The sequence below is a fragment of the Podarcis gaigeae genome (assembly GCF_964106915.1).
Source record: "Podarcis gaigeae genome assembly, chromosome: 13".
Classification (NCBI taxonomy): domain Eukaryota; kingdom Metazoa; phylum Chordata; class Lepidosauria; order Squamata; family Lacertidae; genus Podarcis; species Podarcis gaigeae.
Window position 1 is genome coordinate 41,730,223 of NC_139689.1, and position 15,826 is coordinate 41,746,048.

The 15,826-nt window shown below is 43.9% G+C and overlaps 2 protein-coding genes across 2 annotated transcripts; both read right to left on the bottom strand.

The window, feature by feature from the left end:
- Positions 1–1,026: 1,026 nt before the first annotated feature.
- On the bottom strand, positions 1,027–5,762 carry SPMAP1 (sperm microtubule associated protein 1). The gene is made up of 3 exons (XM_083709985.1): positions 5,413–5,762; positions 3,940–4,039; positions 1,027–1,296 (listed from the first exon to the last, which is right to left on the bottom strand). The coding sequence occupies exons 1-3, from the start codon at positions 5,617–5,619 to the stop codon at positions 1,139–1,141; spliced, it is 465 nt and encodes a 154-aa protein (XP_083566111.1). The 5' UTR covers positions 5,620–5,762; the 3' UTR covers positions 1,027–1,138.
- A 3,247-nt stretch (positions 5,763–9,009) lies between these two features.
- RPL23 (ribosomal protein L23) lies at positions 9,010–14,946 on the bottom strand. The gene is made up of 5 exons (XM_083710395.1): positions 14,662–14,946; positions 12,457–12,540; positions 10,959–11,087; positions 9,772–9,885; positions 9,010–9,135 (listed from the first exon to the last, which is right to left on the bottom strand). The coding sequence occupies exons 1-5, from the start codon at positions 14,672–14,674 to the stop codon at positions 9,053–9,055; spliced, it is 423 nt and encodes a 140-aa protein (XP_083566521.1). The 5' UTR covers positions 14,675–14,946; the 3' UTR covers positions 9,010–9,052.
- Positions 14,947–15,826: the final 880 nt, after the last annotated feature.

Genomic DNA, 15,826 nt, shown 5'->3' on the forward strand with positions numbered 1-15,826 from the left:
TTTGGAATGGAGGAAACCGGCAAAGGAGTTGATTTTATATTATTTTTAAAGCTAGTTAACTTCCCTGAGCTGTCAAGTTGAAAGGATACATTCAGGCATAATATTTGTAACATTTAACTTTAAAGATGTGCCGCCCCCCCCCCCCGTAATTTCCGTAACAAAAGGAACACAGGCCCTGGGTGAGTGCCTGGGACCCCCCTGGGTTCTTGCCACCGCTAGGCAAAGAGGGGGGGAGGCACCCAGCCTTTGTAATGTTGTAAATAAAAATATGCCATTTTCCCTTATGGAGTATCCAAGAGCCCATACAGAGTCCTTATACTGTATAGGTTCCCTATTGGTAGGAGAGAATAACAGAGGCCAGTCAGAGAATATTGAGAAGCAAAGCAGCTAGTAAGCTTGATCTTTATTGATCTGTTGCAACAGGGTCCTCACTCACCACACGCAGGAGAGAGGAGGAACCCAGAAAAATGGCACGCGAGGCCTTATAAAGACTTTTGAAATTGCCACCCGGTAGATCAAGACCACCCCCAGAAACATCATACATACATCACAGAAGGGGTGTAACCTAAGACCACCCGTCAGATACATCACACCTACATCACAGAAAAGGCAGTCTAAAACAGAAATTTGAATGTTGTTTTTCTCCTGTCATTGTTTATCTCCTGTCTGGCAGGTTACTTGATTGGATTGCCTGGCCAGTCTTTTGTAATGATAAATACTTAGTTCCTGGGCCAGGTCACAGGCTCACACCCTATTAATGTCTTAAATGTGCCCTTAAGACAGGACTTGTGAGGAAAGAGGCAATGGGGAGGTTTCCCACTTTGACCTTGCAGAGAAAACATTTGCTCACTTTAGGAATCAAAATGGTTTCAGGTCGGTCTTCCTGTGCTGATCTATGTACATGCTTGGTTAGTACATTTATGAACATCTCCATATATCTAAGACCTCAAAATTCCTACTACAGTAACATTATTCTTCTGTCCCCCACCCCCACCCCACAACACAGAAGCACACACACAATGTTCATGTAAAGAAATTAAAAGTATTTTTTTATTATTATTTTGGAGAAATTAATATAATTGACAACAAAAGGAGAGTGTGATAAGAGGAAGGCAGTGAAGAAATCATATTCTACGCTTCAATGAATGGGGAAACATGTGACTTCGCCAAAGCAAGAGGAACGGGTGCGGAGATCAGGGGTGTTGCGGCGGTAGCCGTAACGTCCATTGTACCCTTTCACCGGCTTAACGTCCATCAAGTGCCAATAGTGGCCAGCCACTTGCTGCGGAGAATGACCTGTAATAATAATAATAATAATAATAATAATTATTATTTATTATTTATACCCCGCCCATCTGGCTGAATTTCCCCAGCCACTCTGGGGTGAGGAGAGGGGGAATTATTTATTACCCCTGCTGTAAGATAATTCCTCTAATTCCCTTATGGGGTTTCCAGAGTCTGTATAGAGCCCTCCCTGGTCGTGAAGAAAGCAGAGGCCAACCAGAGTACAGTGGTACCTCGGGTTACATACGCTTCAGGTTACATACGCTTCAGGATACAGACTCCGCTAACCCAGAAATATTATCTCGGGTAAAGAACTGAGAACAGAAATCGTGTGGCAGTGGCGCAGCGGCAGCAGGAGGCCCCATTAGCCAAAGTGGTGCTTCAGGTTAAGAACGGTTTCAGGTTAAGAACGGACCTATGGAACAAATTAAGTTCTTAACCTAAGGTACCACTGTATATTGAAAGCAAAGCAGCTAGTAAGCCTGATCTTCATTTAAAAGGAAATAAACTGTTGCAACAGGGTCACCACACGCAGGACAGAGGAGAACCCTGAACAATGGTGTGCAAGACCCTACAATGGCTTTTGAAATTGCCCACCCTGTACCCCAAGACCACCCCCCAAAACATAATACATGCATCACAGGAGGAGGCCATCTCCAGCAGAAATTTGAGAGTATTGCTTCCCTCCTGTCTGCTAGGATACCTGATAATGCTTTAAGGTAAAGGTGAAGGACCCCTGAAAGTTAAGTCCAGTAGCGAACGACTCTGGGGTTGCAGCACTCATCTCACTTTAATGGCTGAGGGAGCTGGCGTACAGCTTCCGGGTCATGTGGCCAGCATAACTAAGCCACTTCTGGCGAACCAGAGCAATGCACAGAAACGCTGTTCACCTTCCCGCTGGAGTGGTACCTATTTATCTACTTGCACTTTGACATGCTTTCGAACTGCTAGGTTGGCAGGAGCAGGGACCGAACAACGGGAGCTCACCCCATCGCAGGGATTCGAAACGCCAACCTTCCAATCAGCAAGCCCTAGGCTCTGTGGTTTAGACCACAGCGCCACCCGCGTCCTGTTGGTACAGTTAAAGGACCCCTGATAGTTAAATCCAGTCGCGAACAACTCTTGCATTTTCTGGGTAGCCTGGCTACCCAGGTGATGGTAAATACTTTAGTTCCTGAATCTCTTGCACATAATTGAGTTTCCTCAGCTTAACAGATACAGTGAAACCTCGGTTTTTGAGCGTCTCAGAAGCCGAACGCCGAAAACCCGGAAGTAATTGCTTCCGTTTTCAAACGCGCATCGGAAGTTGAACGGCTTCCGCTGTGTTTTTCTTTGTTCTCAGTGGATTTTGCAGACTGCCCATTGCTCCTCGGTTTTTGAACATTTCAGACGTCGGACGGTCTTCTGGAACGGATTACGTTCGAAAACCGAGGTTCCACTGTACTTGCCAGACTGTGTTTGCAGGAGGGTGTAAGCCCCTACAGTCCAAAGACAATTGGAAAGCTTTTCCCATTTCCCTCCTCCTAGCAGATAAATATTTGAGGTCAATTTGGGAGGGTCAAAATGGCTTCAGGATTGCTCTCCTGACCTATTTCAGACATGTGGTTTATATACTTATGTATGTGTTTGCCTTGTACATTTATGAACATTTATACTATATTTGAGACCTTAGAATTCTTATAACACTCCTTCTTGCATCCACCCAAGTCATTAATAAAATGTCTAAGTTATCGTCTGTCTAGCATCCTCAGTACAGTGGTACCTCGGGTTAAGTACTTAATTCGTTCCGGAGGTCCATTCTTAACCTGAAACTGTTCTTAACCTGAAGCACCACTTTAGCTAATGGGGCCTCCTGCTGCCGCCGCACCGCCAGAGCCTGATTTCTGTACTTATCCTGAAGCAAAGTTCTTAACCTGAAGCACTATTTCTGGGTTAGCTTCTGAGTGTGTAACCTGAAGCCTATGTAACCTGAAGCGTATGTAACCCGAGATACCACTGTACAAATCTTTCCTGCTAGAGCAAGAAACAGAACTTTGCTTTTGCAGACTTCTTGGATGTCTCTCGTCGTTGCTAGTGAGTAAAGGATTTGGCAGTGTGAGGGACCTTAGGTAGGGTTTTCCCACATCGCCAGGGAACTGTGAGAATTGTCATTCTATGAAGGAAATAGGGTGGGTTAAGCAAGTTTAACAAACCACAGTTCCCATGATTCCATGGGGGAAGCCATGCTTGTTTATGGTGGTACAGTGGTACCTCAGGTTAAGTACTTAATTCGTTCCAAAGGTCCGTTCTTAACCTGAAACTGTTCTTAACCTGAAGCACCACTTTAGCTAATGGGGCCTCCTGCTGCTGCCACGCCGCTGGAGCACAATTTCTGTTCTCATCCTGAAGCAAAGTTCTTAACCTGAAGCACTATTTCTGGGTTAGCGGAGTCTGTAACCTGAAGCGTATGTAACCCGAGGTACCACTGTATATACTGCTTTAAATGTATCACATGGATGTGTCCTGAATTAAGTCATTTCTGCAGCATCAAACACAGCTTCAAAAGCCTTTGATTCCCACAATGAAATAGGGGGGAACAGCTCCAAGAAAAGAGAGAAAGAGAGGGGGGGGGGACGACAAAACACAGGCATAGAAAAGTCGTAGTATTTGTCTCACCTGCCCCTGCCCAATTTCTCCTGTTCAAGTACCTCTGTCCTGGCCCATAGATATGAAAATAATCTACTATCCAGCCATCCCTCGAGGTACCTCCGCGGGTCTGTAACAAGCAAAAGCAATTAAAAACATTATTACCAATGCTGCTTAGCATTTTAGTACCAGCAATGTGCTAGGGGCTGTACAGAACTAATTTTTTTAAAAAATCCTTCTAGTTAAGTTATTTTGGGGTGATAAAATTTGCAGAGTGGGGAAGGAGGAGTCCTTTCAACTTTTCACATTGCCCATCATGTTCCTTCCCTTTTCCTAACATAATTGGGGCTGATGTCATAGGGGCATGTGGTGCGTACAGTGAGGTCATAGAGGCAGCTATGACATCAAGCAGCAAAAGCCGAAACATTCCAAGAAAGGGAAGTCCAAATATAGAAGATATCTTCAATATCTTCACACACCCCTTCTGAACACCCATAGGCCATGCTATAGGCTCCTTCTGAACACCTATAGAAGATGCACAGCCTATCTATCTTTTGGAAACATTCCAAGGTCTTTTAAGTAGGACACTATTTATTTATTTTTTTGAAGTAGGGAACAATTCAGGAGCCTGGTGGAGATTTGGACTTCATTATATTTTCCCCATTTACTTTTGATGTGCTGAATGGATTGGAATCTGGCTAGACACTTAGGTTGACAGGGGCGTAATTCTTCTGCCTCTAGAAGCAACCTAGATTTAAAATAATTGAAAAAGCAACAATGGATTTTACTAGCCTAATGGGCAAAACAGTAACCTCTGTATGGCTAAGCACTTCAAATGCTGATCCAGCCTTTTATTAACAACTTCCAAGGCAGGTAAACCCACACACCACTCCAAGAGCAATGGATTCTATTACTATACAATTTCAAAAAGATGCACTATGCCTTGCATTCTCGGGCAAAGCTCTAACATACCAGTAAGAGGTATTACTGAGCTGTGCTAAGCAATTATATGAATCACCATATTTTTCGCTCTATAAGACGCACCTAGTTTTTGGAGGAGGAAAACAAGAAAAAAAATATTGTGAATGTCAGAAGCCAGAACAGCAAGAGGGATCGCTGCGCAGTGAAACCAGCAATCCATCTTGCTCTTCTGGCTTCTGGGATAGCTGTGCAGCCTGCATTCGCTCCATAAGACGCACACACACATTTCCCCTTACTTTTTAGGAGGGAAAAAGTGAGATTTATAGAGCAAAAAATATGGTAAATTGCAGCACATGGCGACTCACCCTAGCATTGCAGAAGCAGACACATTGCACAGCCAAGGAAAGCATGGCAGCAAACTATTATGGGATGGAGGAGCTGGCCTGCCCGGAAAGCTCCAAGTGGGTAGTTTGTGGACCACAAGCTAGGAGCAGAAATTATCCTGCAGAATAGTCAGTCGATCCTGCAGTACCTGTGTGATTGTCAGCCGAGTTGGTTTTCTTATCCTTTAGATGCACTTACCTGTTCTGTCCTTTTCAGCACAGATTTGACCACTGGGGATGAGAAGTAGCTGGCCGCGTGGATGTCCAGCTGAGCATTATATGGAGGCAAGGCAGACCACAACCTGGGTAAGAGGTTGGCGTAGCTGCTTGCTATAGTGTCGACGGCCACACCATCCAGGATGAATTCCTTTTGCCTTTGTAGGCATCTTCGTGTGACACACGTCATGTTTTGTCCGAGGCAAGAGAAAAAGCCACTGGTCGCTATTCCAGCTGTACCACTTTCCCTGTCGCCTCCCCAGCAACTTTCACTATTTCCTGACCACACAATCAGTGTCACTGTGATGCTATCAGCATAGACAATTGCCCCCTAACAACCAAGAGGTTGCCAACAGGTTGTTAGGCTCGAGATGACTCATCTCAGGCATGGTATGTCTTGATCCATTAGGGGTGGGGGTGGGGGATAATGCTTTCCAGTGGAACAGAAAATAGTTGGAAGGGACCAAGAGGGTCATCTAATCGAACCCTCTGCAATTCAGAAATTCTGCCCCAAGCCTTCCCTGGGTGAACTCAAACCACCAGCAGCCAGATGCACTGACGCAATGTACATAAATGTCTTGTTTTAAATCCTCTTATTTCATGAATGAACCTACCCTCAAAAATGGGCCATGAGAGTTGGAATTTCTCGAATAGAATATGTAATAATTTTTTTTAAACAAAAACGCTAAAGATCTCGAGTAATATTTCTATGCCGTGAAAAAAATATTCTTTTCTGCTCGATTTCTTAGCTGCTTCTTTCTTCAGCTAGGAGCCATATGTATGCACAGCAAGGTACATATATATAAGGACATCACATACATACTTGGGAGAACTCAGATGTAGACTAGACATCACATTCTGAGTTCAGCAATTCACCCTGCCGTATTTGTGTTGGAGTTCAACATGGCACTCGTGGACATGATGCCCTCAGATACCTCATTTGGCAACTCCCAAGGTCCCCTGTCCCTTCAAATTTCATATATTTCCCCTAAAATAGGCTTTTTCCTTGTGGGTGCTATCTGCTAGTCTAATAGTTTGGTGATGTATGTTTTAATGTATTTTTTTTTAATATAATATTTTATTAAGTTTTAAGAATAACAACATACAGAAAAAGAAAAAACACAAAAACACAAAAAATACACAAAAAGAAAAAACAAAAATCCCTCTTTTTAAGTTCTCATCTTTGATTCACCTATTTTCCTGACTTCCTCACACCTCCCTTTTTTGTATCCCTTTTTGAGAATTGTTCAGCAAATTCATATCCAATTAATCTGTTATCAATCCAATCTTTTTTTTTTGCCTTGTTGCTAGAACCCCTTCAGTGCATTTCAATGTCATCAACGTTCAAAAAATTTTACAATGTTTCTGTAAATAAATTTTAAATTTCCTCCAATCTTCTTCCACCAACTCTTCTCCCTGATCTCGGATTCTGCCAGTCATTTCCGCCATTTCCATATAGTCCATTACTTCCATCTGCCATTCTTCCAGAGTGAGTAGATCTTGTGTCTTCCAATGCTTTGTGACGAGTGTTCTTGCTGCTGCTGTAGCGTACATAAAGAAAGTTCTATCTTTCTTTGGCACCAATTGGCCGACTATGCCCAGGAGAAAGGCCTCTGGTTTCTTAGGGAAAGTGTACTTAAGTACCTTCTTCAGTTCATTATAGATCAGCTCCCAGAAAGCCTTAATCCTTGGGCATGTCCACCAAAGGTGAAAGAATGGACTTTCAGTTTCTCTACATTTCCAACATTTATTATTGGGCAAATGATAAATTTTTGCAAGCTTGACTGGGGTCATGTACCATGCTTTAATGTACTTTTAATCTCTGTTGGAAACCACCCAGGGAAAGAACTGAGGGAAGAGACTCCATCAGGCAAGGCCTCATTCCACCTGCCTTGCTCCACCCTTTAGTTTCTGCTTCTTAATTTGTATTGTATTATTTTATGTACTGTGGCTTGGTGTTTTATTGATTATAGTTTAGAAATTATTTATTGTAACTGTTGAGTGTATTGTTTAATTTTTATATGTTGATATTATTTTGTACTATTCTAATAATTGTTGAATGTTACTTTTTGATGCAGGTTGCTAATTTTAAAGTTTTGTTTTATTATCACATTTTTGTATTGCATTAGATTGTTGCAAGTTGTACATTTTTTGTTTCTTCAGCTTGTAAACTGCCTTGAGCATTGTAAGCTAGAAAGACGGTATACAAATAAAAAAGATGATGATGAAACCAAGCCAGATGGGTGGGGTACAAATAATAAATTATTATTATTAGCCTGTTGGTGGGAGGCTGATCATTGTGCTATTCTTATGAAACTGGTATTTTGCGATGCCCAGCAGTTCTTTAAATTCCTAAATGTGCTCTGTAGTTCAACAGGTTTGGCGATCCCCGACATACAGAAATAAAAGTAAAGAATTCTGATATTCTCCCGTGGCTGTACTGAAGAAAATTCTTATGGCGAAGGACCTACTCCCAACAGGGTGTTAAGGAGTACATTAAAAAGTACACATCCCACTAAATAATCACTACAGGATTATCTAGCGCAGGCTTCCACAGACTCGGCCTTCCAGATGTTTTTGGCCTACAACTCTCATAAATCCCTAGCAAGCAGGACCAGTGGTCAGGGATGATGGGAATTGTAGTCTCAAAACACCCGGAGGGCTGAGTTTGAGAAAGACTGATCTAGCGGTTTGTCATTATTTTATGGCTTAAAATTATTTTAACTCTTTTATTTTTGCCCAGTTAAAATAGGACAGTACAAGCATAGAAAAAACCAACCAAAGTCTCTATCCCGTACGGATTAAAAGTTTAACTTGAAATACTTTCGGCAACACCTCTGGAACTTCAAAGTTCAAAATATTTTAATTTTACTACCCTTGCTCAGGAACTGATACAGGTATAACTGCATAATTAACACAAATGGTTAGGTTCTCAACTTTTTAAACAGTAATAAATAGTACAGAAAGATGTTCCAAAAGATCACAGACAAGATGCAGAAGAACACTGGGCACGATACAGACTAGTGTAATGCCAAAGGCCAACCAGAACTGACACTTGCACAAGATAGGAAATCACCGTAGAGTATGCTTATTCAACTGGTTCCACATACCCGTAACTGGATCACAGGATGACTTACAGATGAGCTAACCTTCCTGCACACTTGTTGCTGAAAGCAGTTCCCGAGTCTCAGAAGACTGATATTAAGGCCCTAAGGTCTAGGACACAAGCCCAAATACTAGTGTTTTCTGGCAGACAGATGAATTGCAGGAAAGTTGCATGAAAGCATAATTTCACTGAACTGGGAACACATAGCAGGAAAGTTTAAACAAGAGGGATTACCCCCGTTACTGGACAAGTGAAAGGCCAACAGTTGAGAAGCTGTCCTTGTGAAGCTTTCAGACTATTTATTGCATTTACACCAGGGGACACAAGGCACACATAGGGGCACCCCATTTTATCCCACCAACCCTATGAGATAAGATTGGGCTGGAAGAGTGACTGACCCAAGCTTTTCTGCTGTCTTCAGGACACTCACTCAAACACCTTACACAAATTGTGAAGTTGCTACAAGTCAACGAGTTTGGTACAACCACTTTTTTTATTGGACTTTTACAAGACAGGTTTATGCAATGCTGCCAGCGTTGGAGGCGATCCTGGGCCACAGATCTGCACATTCCTTGGCTACGGGGCCTGTGATAGCAGAGCCTGGAGGGGGCAAAAATTGTAAAAAAAAAAACTATTAAACACTGGCAAAGGAATTCCTATGAAACATATTTACTGAATTTGTATTTAATAAATTACGTCTTGGGAAGAAGTCATTAACACACAGGAATGGCAGCTTCAGCTGCAAAGCCAAACCTGAAGCAATCAATTCACAATATAGTCGACTCGCAATTTGCACTCTTTTTACTTGCGCGATTGCAACTTTACGGCTGGCCAGCTACAATCGCACAAATTAAACGCACGCAAGGGGGAGAGCTTAAAAGCTCTTTCCATGCTGGGTTTTCTCCGTGCAGAAAGAGCTTTTAAGCAGTTCCTCCGCCTTGCTTACTAGGCCATGGGATTTTGGTTTTGCCAGGTTTTGCCCAGGCTCTGGGCCTTCCAGAGACAGCTAAGCAAGTCTTCTGGCAGGGGTGGAAGAGGCCCACTGGCTTCAGAAATGTAGGGATTGTCACATAGGGGCAGTTCTGGGCTTGTTCTGATTATATGCAATATCAGCTTCATGTGCAACCCCCCAGAACGCAACCCCTGCCCCATGCAAGTTGCAAGCCTACTGTGACTTTTGCAGGGGGGATGGGATGGGACTCTTTTTGCTTCCTACTCCCAAGTCAGCAACCATACCTTTCATTTCCCCTTTGTTGTTTACTATGACCCCCGCATTGTCTTCAAAGTACAAAAACACCCCGTCTTTTCTCCTATAGGATTTCCGTTGACGAATCACAACTGCCGGATGCACTGCAGAAAGGAAGAGCAATTCAGTACAAGCTGCCGAATAAAGAATACGCAGCACAGGTACACCACAACCCTTGGGCTTAAACTCAAAGGTAATATGCACCCTCCTAAACATCAATTTCCTTAGGGTTCTATAGTTGATAGTGTATGTGTATGGATTATATAGGCTTAAGCCTACCATTTAATTCAATGAAAATAAGATGTACATAGGTTTCGGTGGATCTAGCCTTGGCTCTGAAGCAGAATTTCTAATGGACAGGACATCAATGCCCAGCATATTATTGTTTTTTTGAGTGTAGCATACATTTGGCTCTGGGCATAGCATCCAACAATAACATGAGGATCCACCTGCCCTTTGGGAGACTAACACACACACAATATATATATATATAATTGTACATTGCATGACCACAGATTATGCTCCTAGACAGTATTGAAGGATCTACTTAAAGGTAAAGGTACCCCTGCCCGTACGGGCCAGTCTTGACAGACTCTGGGGTTGTGCGCCCATCTCACTCAAGAGGCCAGGGGCCAGCGCTGTCCGGAGACACTTCCGGGTCACGTGGCCAGCGTGACATCGCTGCTCTGTCGAGCCAGAGCCGCACACGGAAACGCCGTTTACCTTCCCGCTGGTAAGCGGTCCCTATTTATCTACTTGCACCCGGAGGTGCTTTCGAACTGCTAGGTTGGCAGGCGCTGGGACCGAGCAGCGGGAGCGCACCCCGCCGCAGGGATTCGAACCGCCGACCTTTCGATCGGCAAGTCCTAGGCGCTGATGCTTTAACCCACAGCGCCACCTGCGTCCCGAAGGATCTACTTAGCTGGAAACAAATCTGCTTAATTGTGAATAATAGCCAATTTATGCGCATCCTAGAAACATACGAATGAGCACATAATTTAGGTCAAATATTTTCCATGATTTTAAAATGACTGCATTCCATCTCTCATCAACACAATTAAGGTCACAACACTGCTCTCCCTTATGATCAGCTATTTTCTCATTACTCGTAGTCCCAATGCAATTAACGCAGTAAGGGGGCTTCAAATCCATGAATCCAGCTTCCTCCACCACTCACCTTTCTTCCTGAGCTCTGGTTTGCCTTTCTTGACAGTAGCCATTACCATGTCTCCCACGCCAGCAGCTGGCAGCCTATTCAGGCGCCCCTTAATCCCTTTCACAGAGATGATGTATAGATTTTTGGCCCCTGCAAAGGAAACAGAATCATCATCATTCTATTCACCCCGGAGCAAAGGTCAAAGAGACTTTCTCTTCAAGTATATGTGACACAACTGATTGAAGCAAAGCAGCACAAGCCGTCACCTCACCCAAAAGTTGTGCTATTGCTGTACCCTTCTACGACAACTCCCTGGGCCACGGGAAAGCAGACCCAACAAGTGCTTTTCAGAAGGGAAAACCTGCTGCTTCTGCCCAGTTACATTTTCGATGAGCACTGCTGTTTAGAGTCAGAACTGAATAAAGGCCGCTCCTTCTCACAAATTCAGAATGGAAAGAGATCAAGGCAAAGGAATTCACTTTTACCCCTCTCTCTCCCCAGCTAGGATCTAGAATCCACACATCACCCTTCGTGGAACCCACGCCATGATATGCCACCATTCTGACTGAACAAAAAGCCAGCCAACATCTACACCAACCTAAGAAGAATAGATTTAGGTAGGTAGCTGTGTTGGTCTGATGTAGTCGAAATATACCGCATCCGTATTTTTTGCTAAAAAGGGGAGATGTCTGTGTGTCTTATGGAGCGAATATGTTTCCGGCCCCTGCCTCTTGCCCAGGCCTCCATTGTTGAATGTTCTGCAGACGGAGGCCGTTTGTTTCCCCATTGACATGTGATTGGCTGATTAGATTATCAGTCTGGAAACCGTAGAAACGGCTCCCTTTCCTTTCCTAAAAAAGCTGCAGGACTGTGAGTTGAACCCCATAAAAACGGGATTTTTTCCCTTTGCAAAGTAAGCTCAACAACTTTGAGCTAATCCTCAAAAAACCGGGGCTTTTCCCCATTGCAAAAGAAGCTGTGCAACTTTGAGCTGATCCTCAAAAAAACGGGGCTTTCCCCCTTTCCTCCTCTAAAAACTAGGTGTGTCTTATGGAGCGAAAAATACAGTATATAAAAAATTGCCCAGTTGCACCTTAGAGACCAATTAAGTTTGTTCTTGGTATAAGCTTTCGTGTGCATGCACACTTCTTCAGATAAGAAGAATAGTAAGTTGCATGCTGATCAATGCACCTTAGGGAAGCTTCTTCCAACTGCCTCCACCCCCTTCTGCCCTGATGCTTGCAACCCAAAATTTGAAGGTAAGCTAGTGCTTAGGTTGGCTGATGCTAGCAGTTGGACCTCTCCTTTCCAGGGTGAAGAAACTGAATCACTGGCTCATCTAACTCAGTATTTGTCTACAATGACTGGCAGCAGCTCCCAAGAATCTCAAGACTGCTGGCTTTCCTGCAAAGTTCTAAAACAAGAAACAAAACTTCAGCACCTCAGCTTTTCTCGTAATACAGCTTAAAGAAGAACAAGTGGGGTGTACTACATTATTATTTTTTCAACTACAACATACCAGTGTTGTCTGCACAGTTTATAACAGCTCCCACAGGGAGACCAAGGGAGATGCGAAATTTCGCACCAGACGAACCACCACGTCCTGTTATGGAGACAGGGATGAAAGACATACAGTTAGCCCAAGACCCACACAATGTCTACCACTTTTTAAGGTTTGTTTCGCTTCTCCCAAAACAGTGAAGGGTTTTCTGCACACTCAAGCCCCTTTTCTACGCAAAACCACTCTTTCACCACTGCCATTACCAACCGCTATCTTGTTCAGCTCCAATAAGCTGTACCGATCTATTAAGATGAAGTAAACGACGAGTTTTAAAGAGTGATGCACAAAACTAAGCAGTTTTATGTATGGCTACTTAAAACTTGATATTCAATTTTAATAGATGAAAACTCTCAGCTCTTCAAAACGAAAGAAATAAAAGAAAACCTACTACATACAGCACACCGCCCACCCTGTTCACCAGGTATGGGGAACCGGTGTTCTCCAGATTTTGTGTGATATAATCTCTGTCACTCCTGGCAATGTCAAAGAGATAAAGAATTACCTGACGTTCAGAAGACATCTTAAGGCAGCGCTGTTCAGGGAAGTTTTTAATATGTAATGCTGTACTGTTTTTAACACTGATTGGGAGCCGCCCAGAGTGGCTGGGGAAACTCAGCCAGATGGGCGGGGTATAAATAATAAATTATTATTATTATTATTAATTTGCCACACTGGCTGAAGATGATCCCCAGAGTCCAATAATGTTCCAAGGGTCACAAGTTTCCATACCTGATCCAGAAACTCTGGTGAGGCCCAACTACTATGTATTTTAACATGCAAGAAGCAAGATTAAGGCTTACAGCTCCTGGGTGATAAACATGACGGTACTACATGCCTCTTCTTTCTTTCTTTAATTATATATATTAACAGCACCAACAATTGACACAGAATTGTAGCGCTGGAAAGGATCCTGAGGGTCATAAAAGTCCGCCAATGCAGGAATCTTCCACCCAATTAGCAGTTTGAACCCACAACTGCCTGGTTCCTTACAAAATATAGGCCTTTGGGAGCTTACAATCTGAAATCCCACAGAAGGGAAAACAAAGGAAGGGGACTGGAGATAGCAGTAAACAGGGGAAGAATTACTTTTTAATAAAAAACTATTGTTTTAACTTACGACAGAGAGGGTGAAATGGCTGCTAAGTGATGCTGTCAACTTTACAACTTATAAAGTTGCTCTTGCAACTAGGAAGATCAGGGCAAATAATTTAGATAAAAAAGCCATTAATTGTAGATCTGATTTACACAGTTCACACGAGACTCTCCTCTATTTTATCTGCCCTTAAATCGCAGGTTTCTGTTAGATTTGGATGTGGTTTTATTCTATATTAAGTGTCTGATGATGTTTTGGATGGCTAGCACAACAGAAGCTGGATTTTTAAATTTAAGCATTAAAAAACAACAACTATACATGCTTAAGATCAGGGAGGTTTTTAACGTGTGACATCTTAGTGTATTTTTGGTCTTTGTGGAAGCCGCCCAGAGTGGCTGGGGAACAAATAACAAATTATTAATTATTATTATTATTATTATTATTATTATCATCATCATCATTACTGTATTATTATTATCATCATTATTATCATCATCATCATCATCACAGGAAAACCCAGAGCAGGGGAGAAGACCAGGCGGCCTTATTCTGGGAAGAGGATATAGCACCCCACATACTAAAAGCGTTCTAGAAGTTGCGAATCCTGCCCAAGTCTTCCCCTTAGGCCTAAGGCCAAGTACACGTATTTTGAGCGCATGTCCTTTCTCTGCTACCCCATAACCCGTTTTTCTTAATTCTCCCCCAGCAGGGACGTGTGTATTTGCTCGCTAACTCTGTACAGCTTCACGGGCGCGAACACGTCTCGGCACCCTCTCCTTAACAGCACGTCAGAATGCGGCTCAAGCCCCTGAACGCGTGTTCGCTGAGGATGCCAGCGGGGCCCTTAAGCAACACCTCTCTCCCACCCGACCCAACGCTGCCCCTGGAATTCCAGGGTCCCCTTCCCCCGCACCCCACGGTATTCCACGCGGAAATACCCAGCCCCCGTGGCAGCCAAGGTCCCCACGCGCGCAACCCGCCACCAGGCGTCTCCTTATCCCCGCCGAAGCGCCGGGATGGAGACGGATTCCGCGCCACCCGCAGCCCTGGCTCAGCAAGCTAGGCCTCACCTCGCTTGGACATCTTGCGCGGCCGCCGGAAAAAAATGAAAAGGAAGCGCAAGGCCTGCCGGGAGAGTTAGTAGTTTTTCCTCGGGAGGCGCCCGCGTCACGTGAGGCGGCGCCCCTCTCACGTGACGGAGGAGGCGGAAATCCAAAAGCGCCGGCCGCAGCGCCACCTAGGGACCCGCGCCTTTAACTGCAGCCGCTCTTCCCCTGCAAAACCCTATCCTGTTTCTCCGCGTGGTTTACTTGGAAGCAAGCGGACGCACCGCTGACTTCAGTGGGCGCTGCTCGCGTGTAACCGAACAGAACCGTGCAGCCTTTAAAAAAAGGGCTTGAACTGAAATGGAATGATGTTTTGATGGATGGATGGATGGATGGATGGATTGGTGGATTGATGGATGGATGGATGGATGGATGGATGGATGGATGGATTGTAGACCCAGGGCGGTTGTCGGGCTAGATGATCGACCCTACAAATCGACTACTCTTGCGGTTTCATAAATTATAATAAGTGCTGTTAGTCGTTTTGCAAGCCGCCGCCACCCGCGAGCATGTGCAGAGTGACTTTCCATCATCGCCGAGGAACTGCGGTTCACCCCCAAATGTTCTGGAGCTGCCTAATTCCACGCTGTCCCGAGACTTTGGGACAACATATTGTAGCCTTATGAGGCTTTGCCCTCGATAGGTGAGGTCACCTGTCCTCACCTTCCTTCAATATGAATGAATGAAAGCAGCTGATCGTCTCTCTGAGCATCCGGATCATAATGTGGCAAGTGACCCGGCGCAGGGGTCATCTAGTCCAACCCCCTGCAATGCAAGACTATTTTGCCCGAGGCGGGATTCGAACCCAGGACCCAGAGATTAAGACTCTCCCGCTCTACCCCGTACTGATCGCAACTTGAAAGCAGCTCACTTATATCTGGGACTGGGGACTAAAGACTTTTCAGTGGGAGCCCGTCTTAAAGCCTTTGATTTATATTTTATATATAAATTGATTTTTATATAAATTTATAAATTTATATTTTATATATAAATTAATTTTTTAAATATATAAATCATTTCTATGCCGTTTTCATTCCAACGCATCCCAAGGCGGCTAGAAACAAACAACACTATAATAGTGCATCACAAGTACATTGATCATAAAATATAACCAGCAAATCACCAGTGG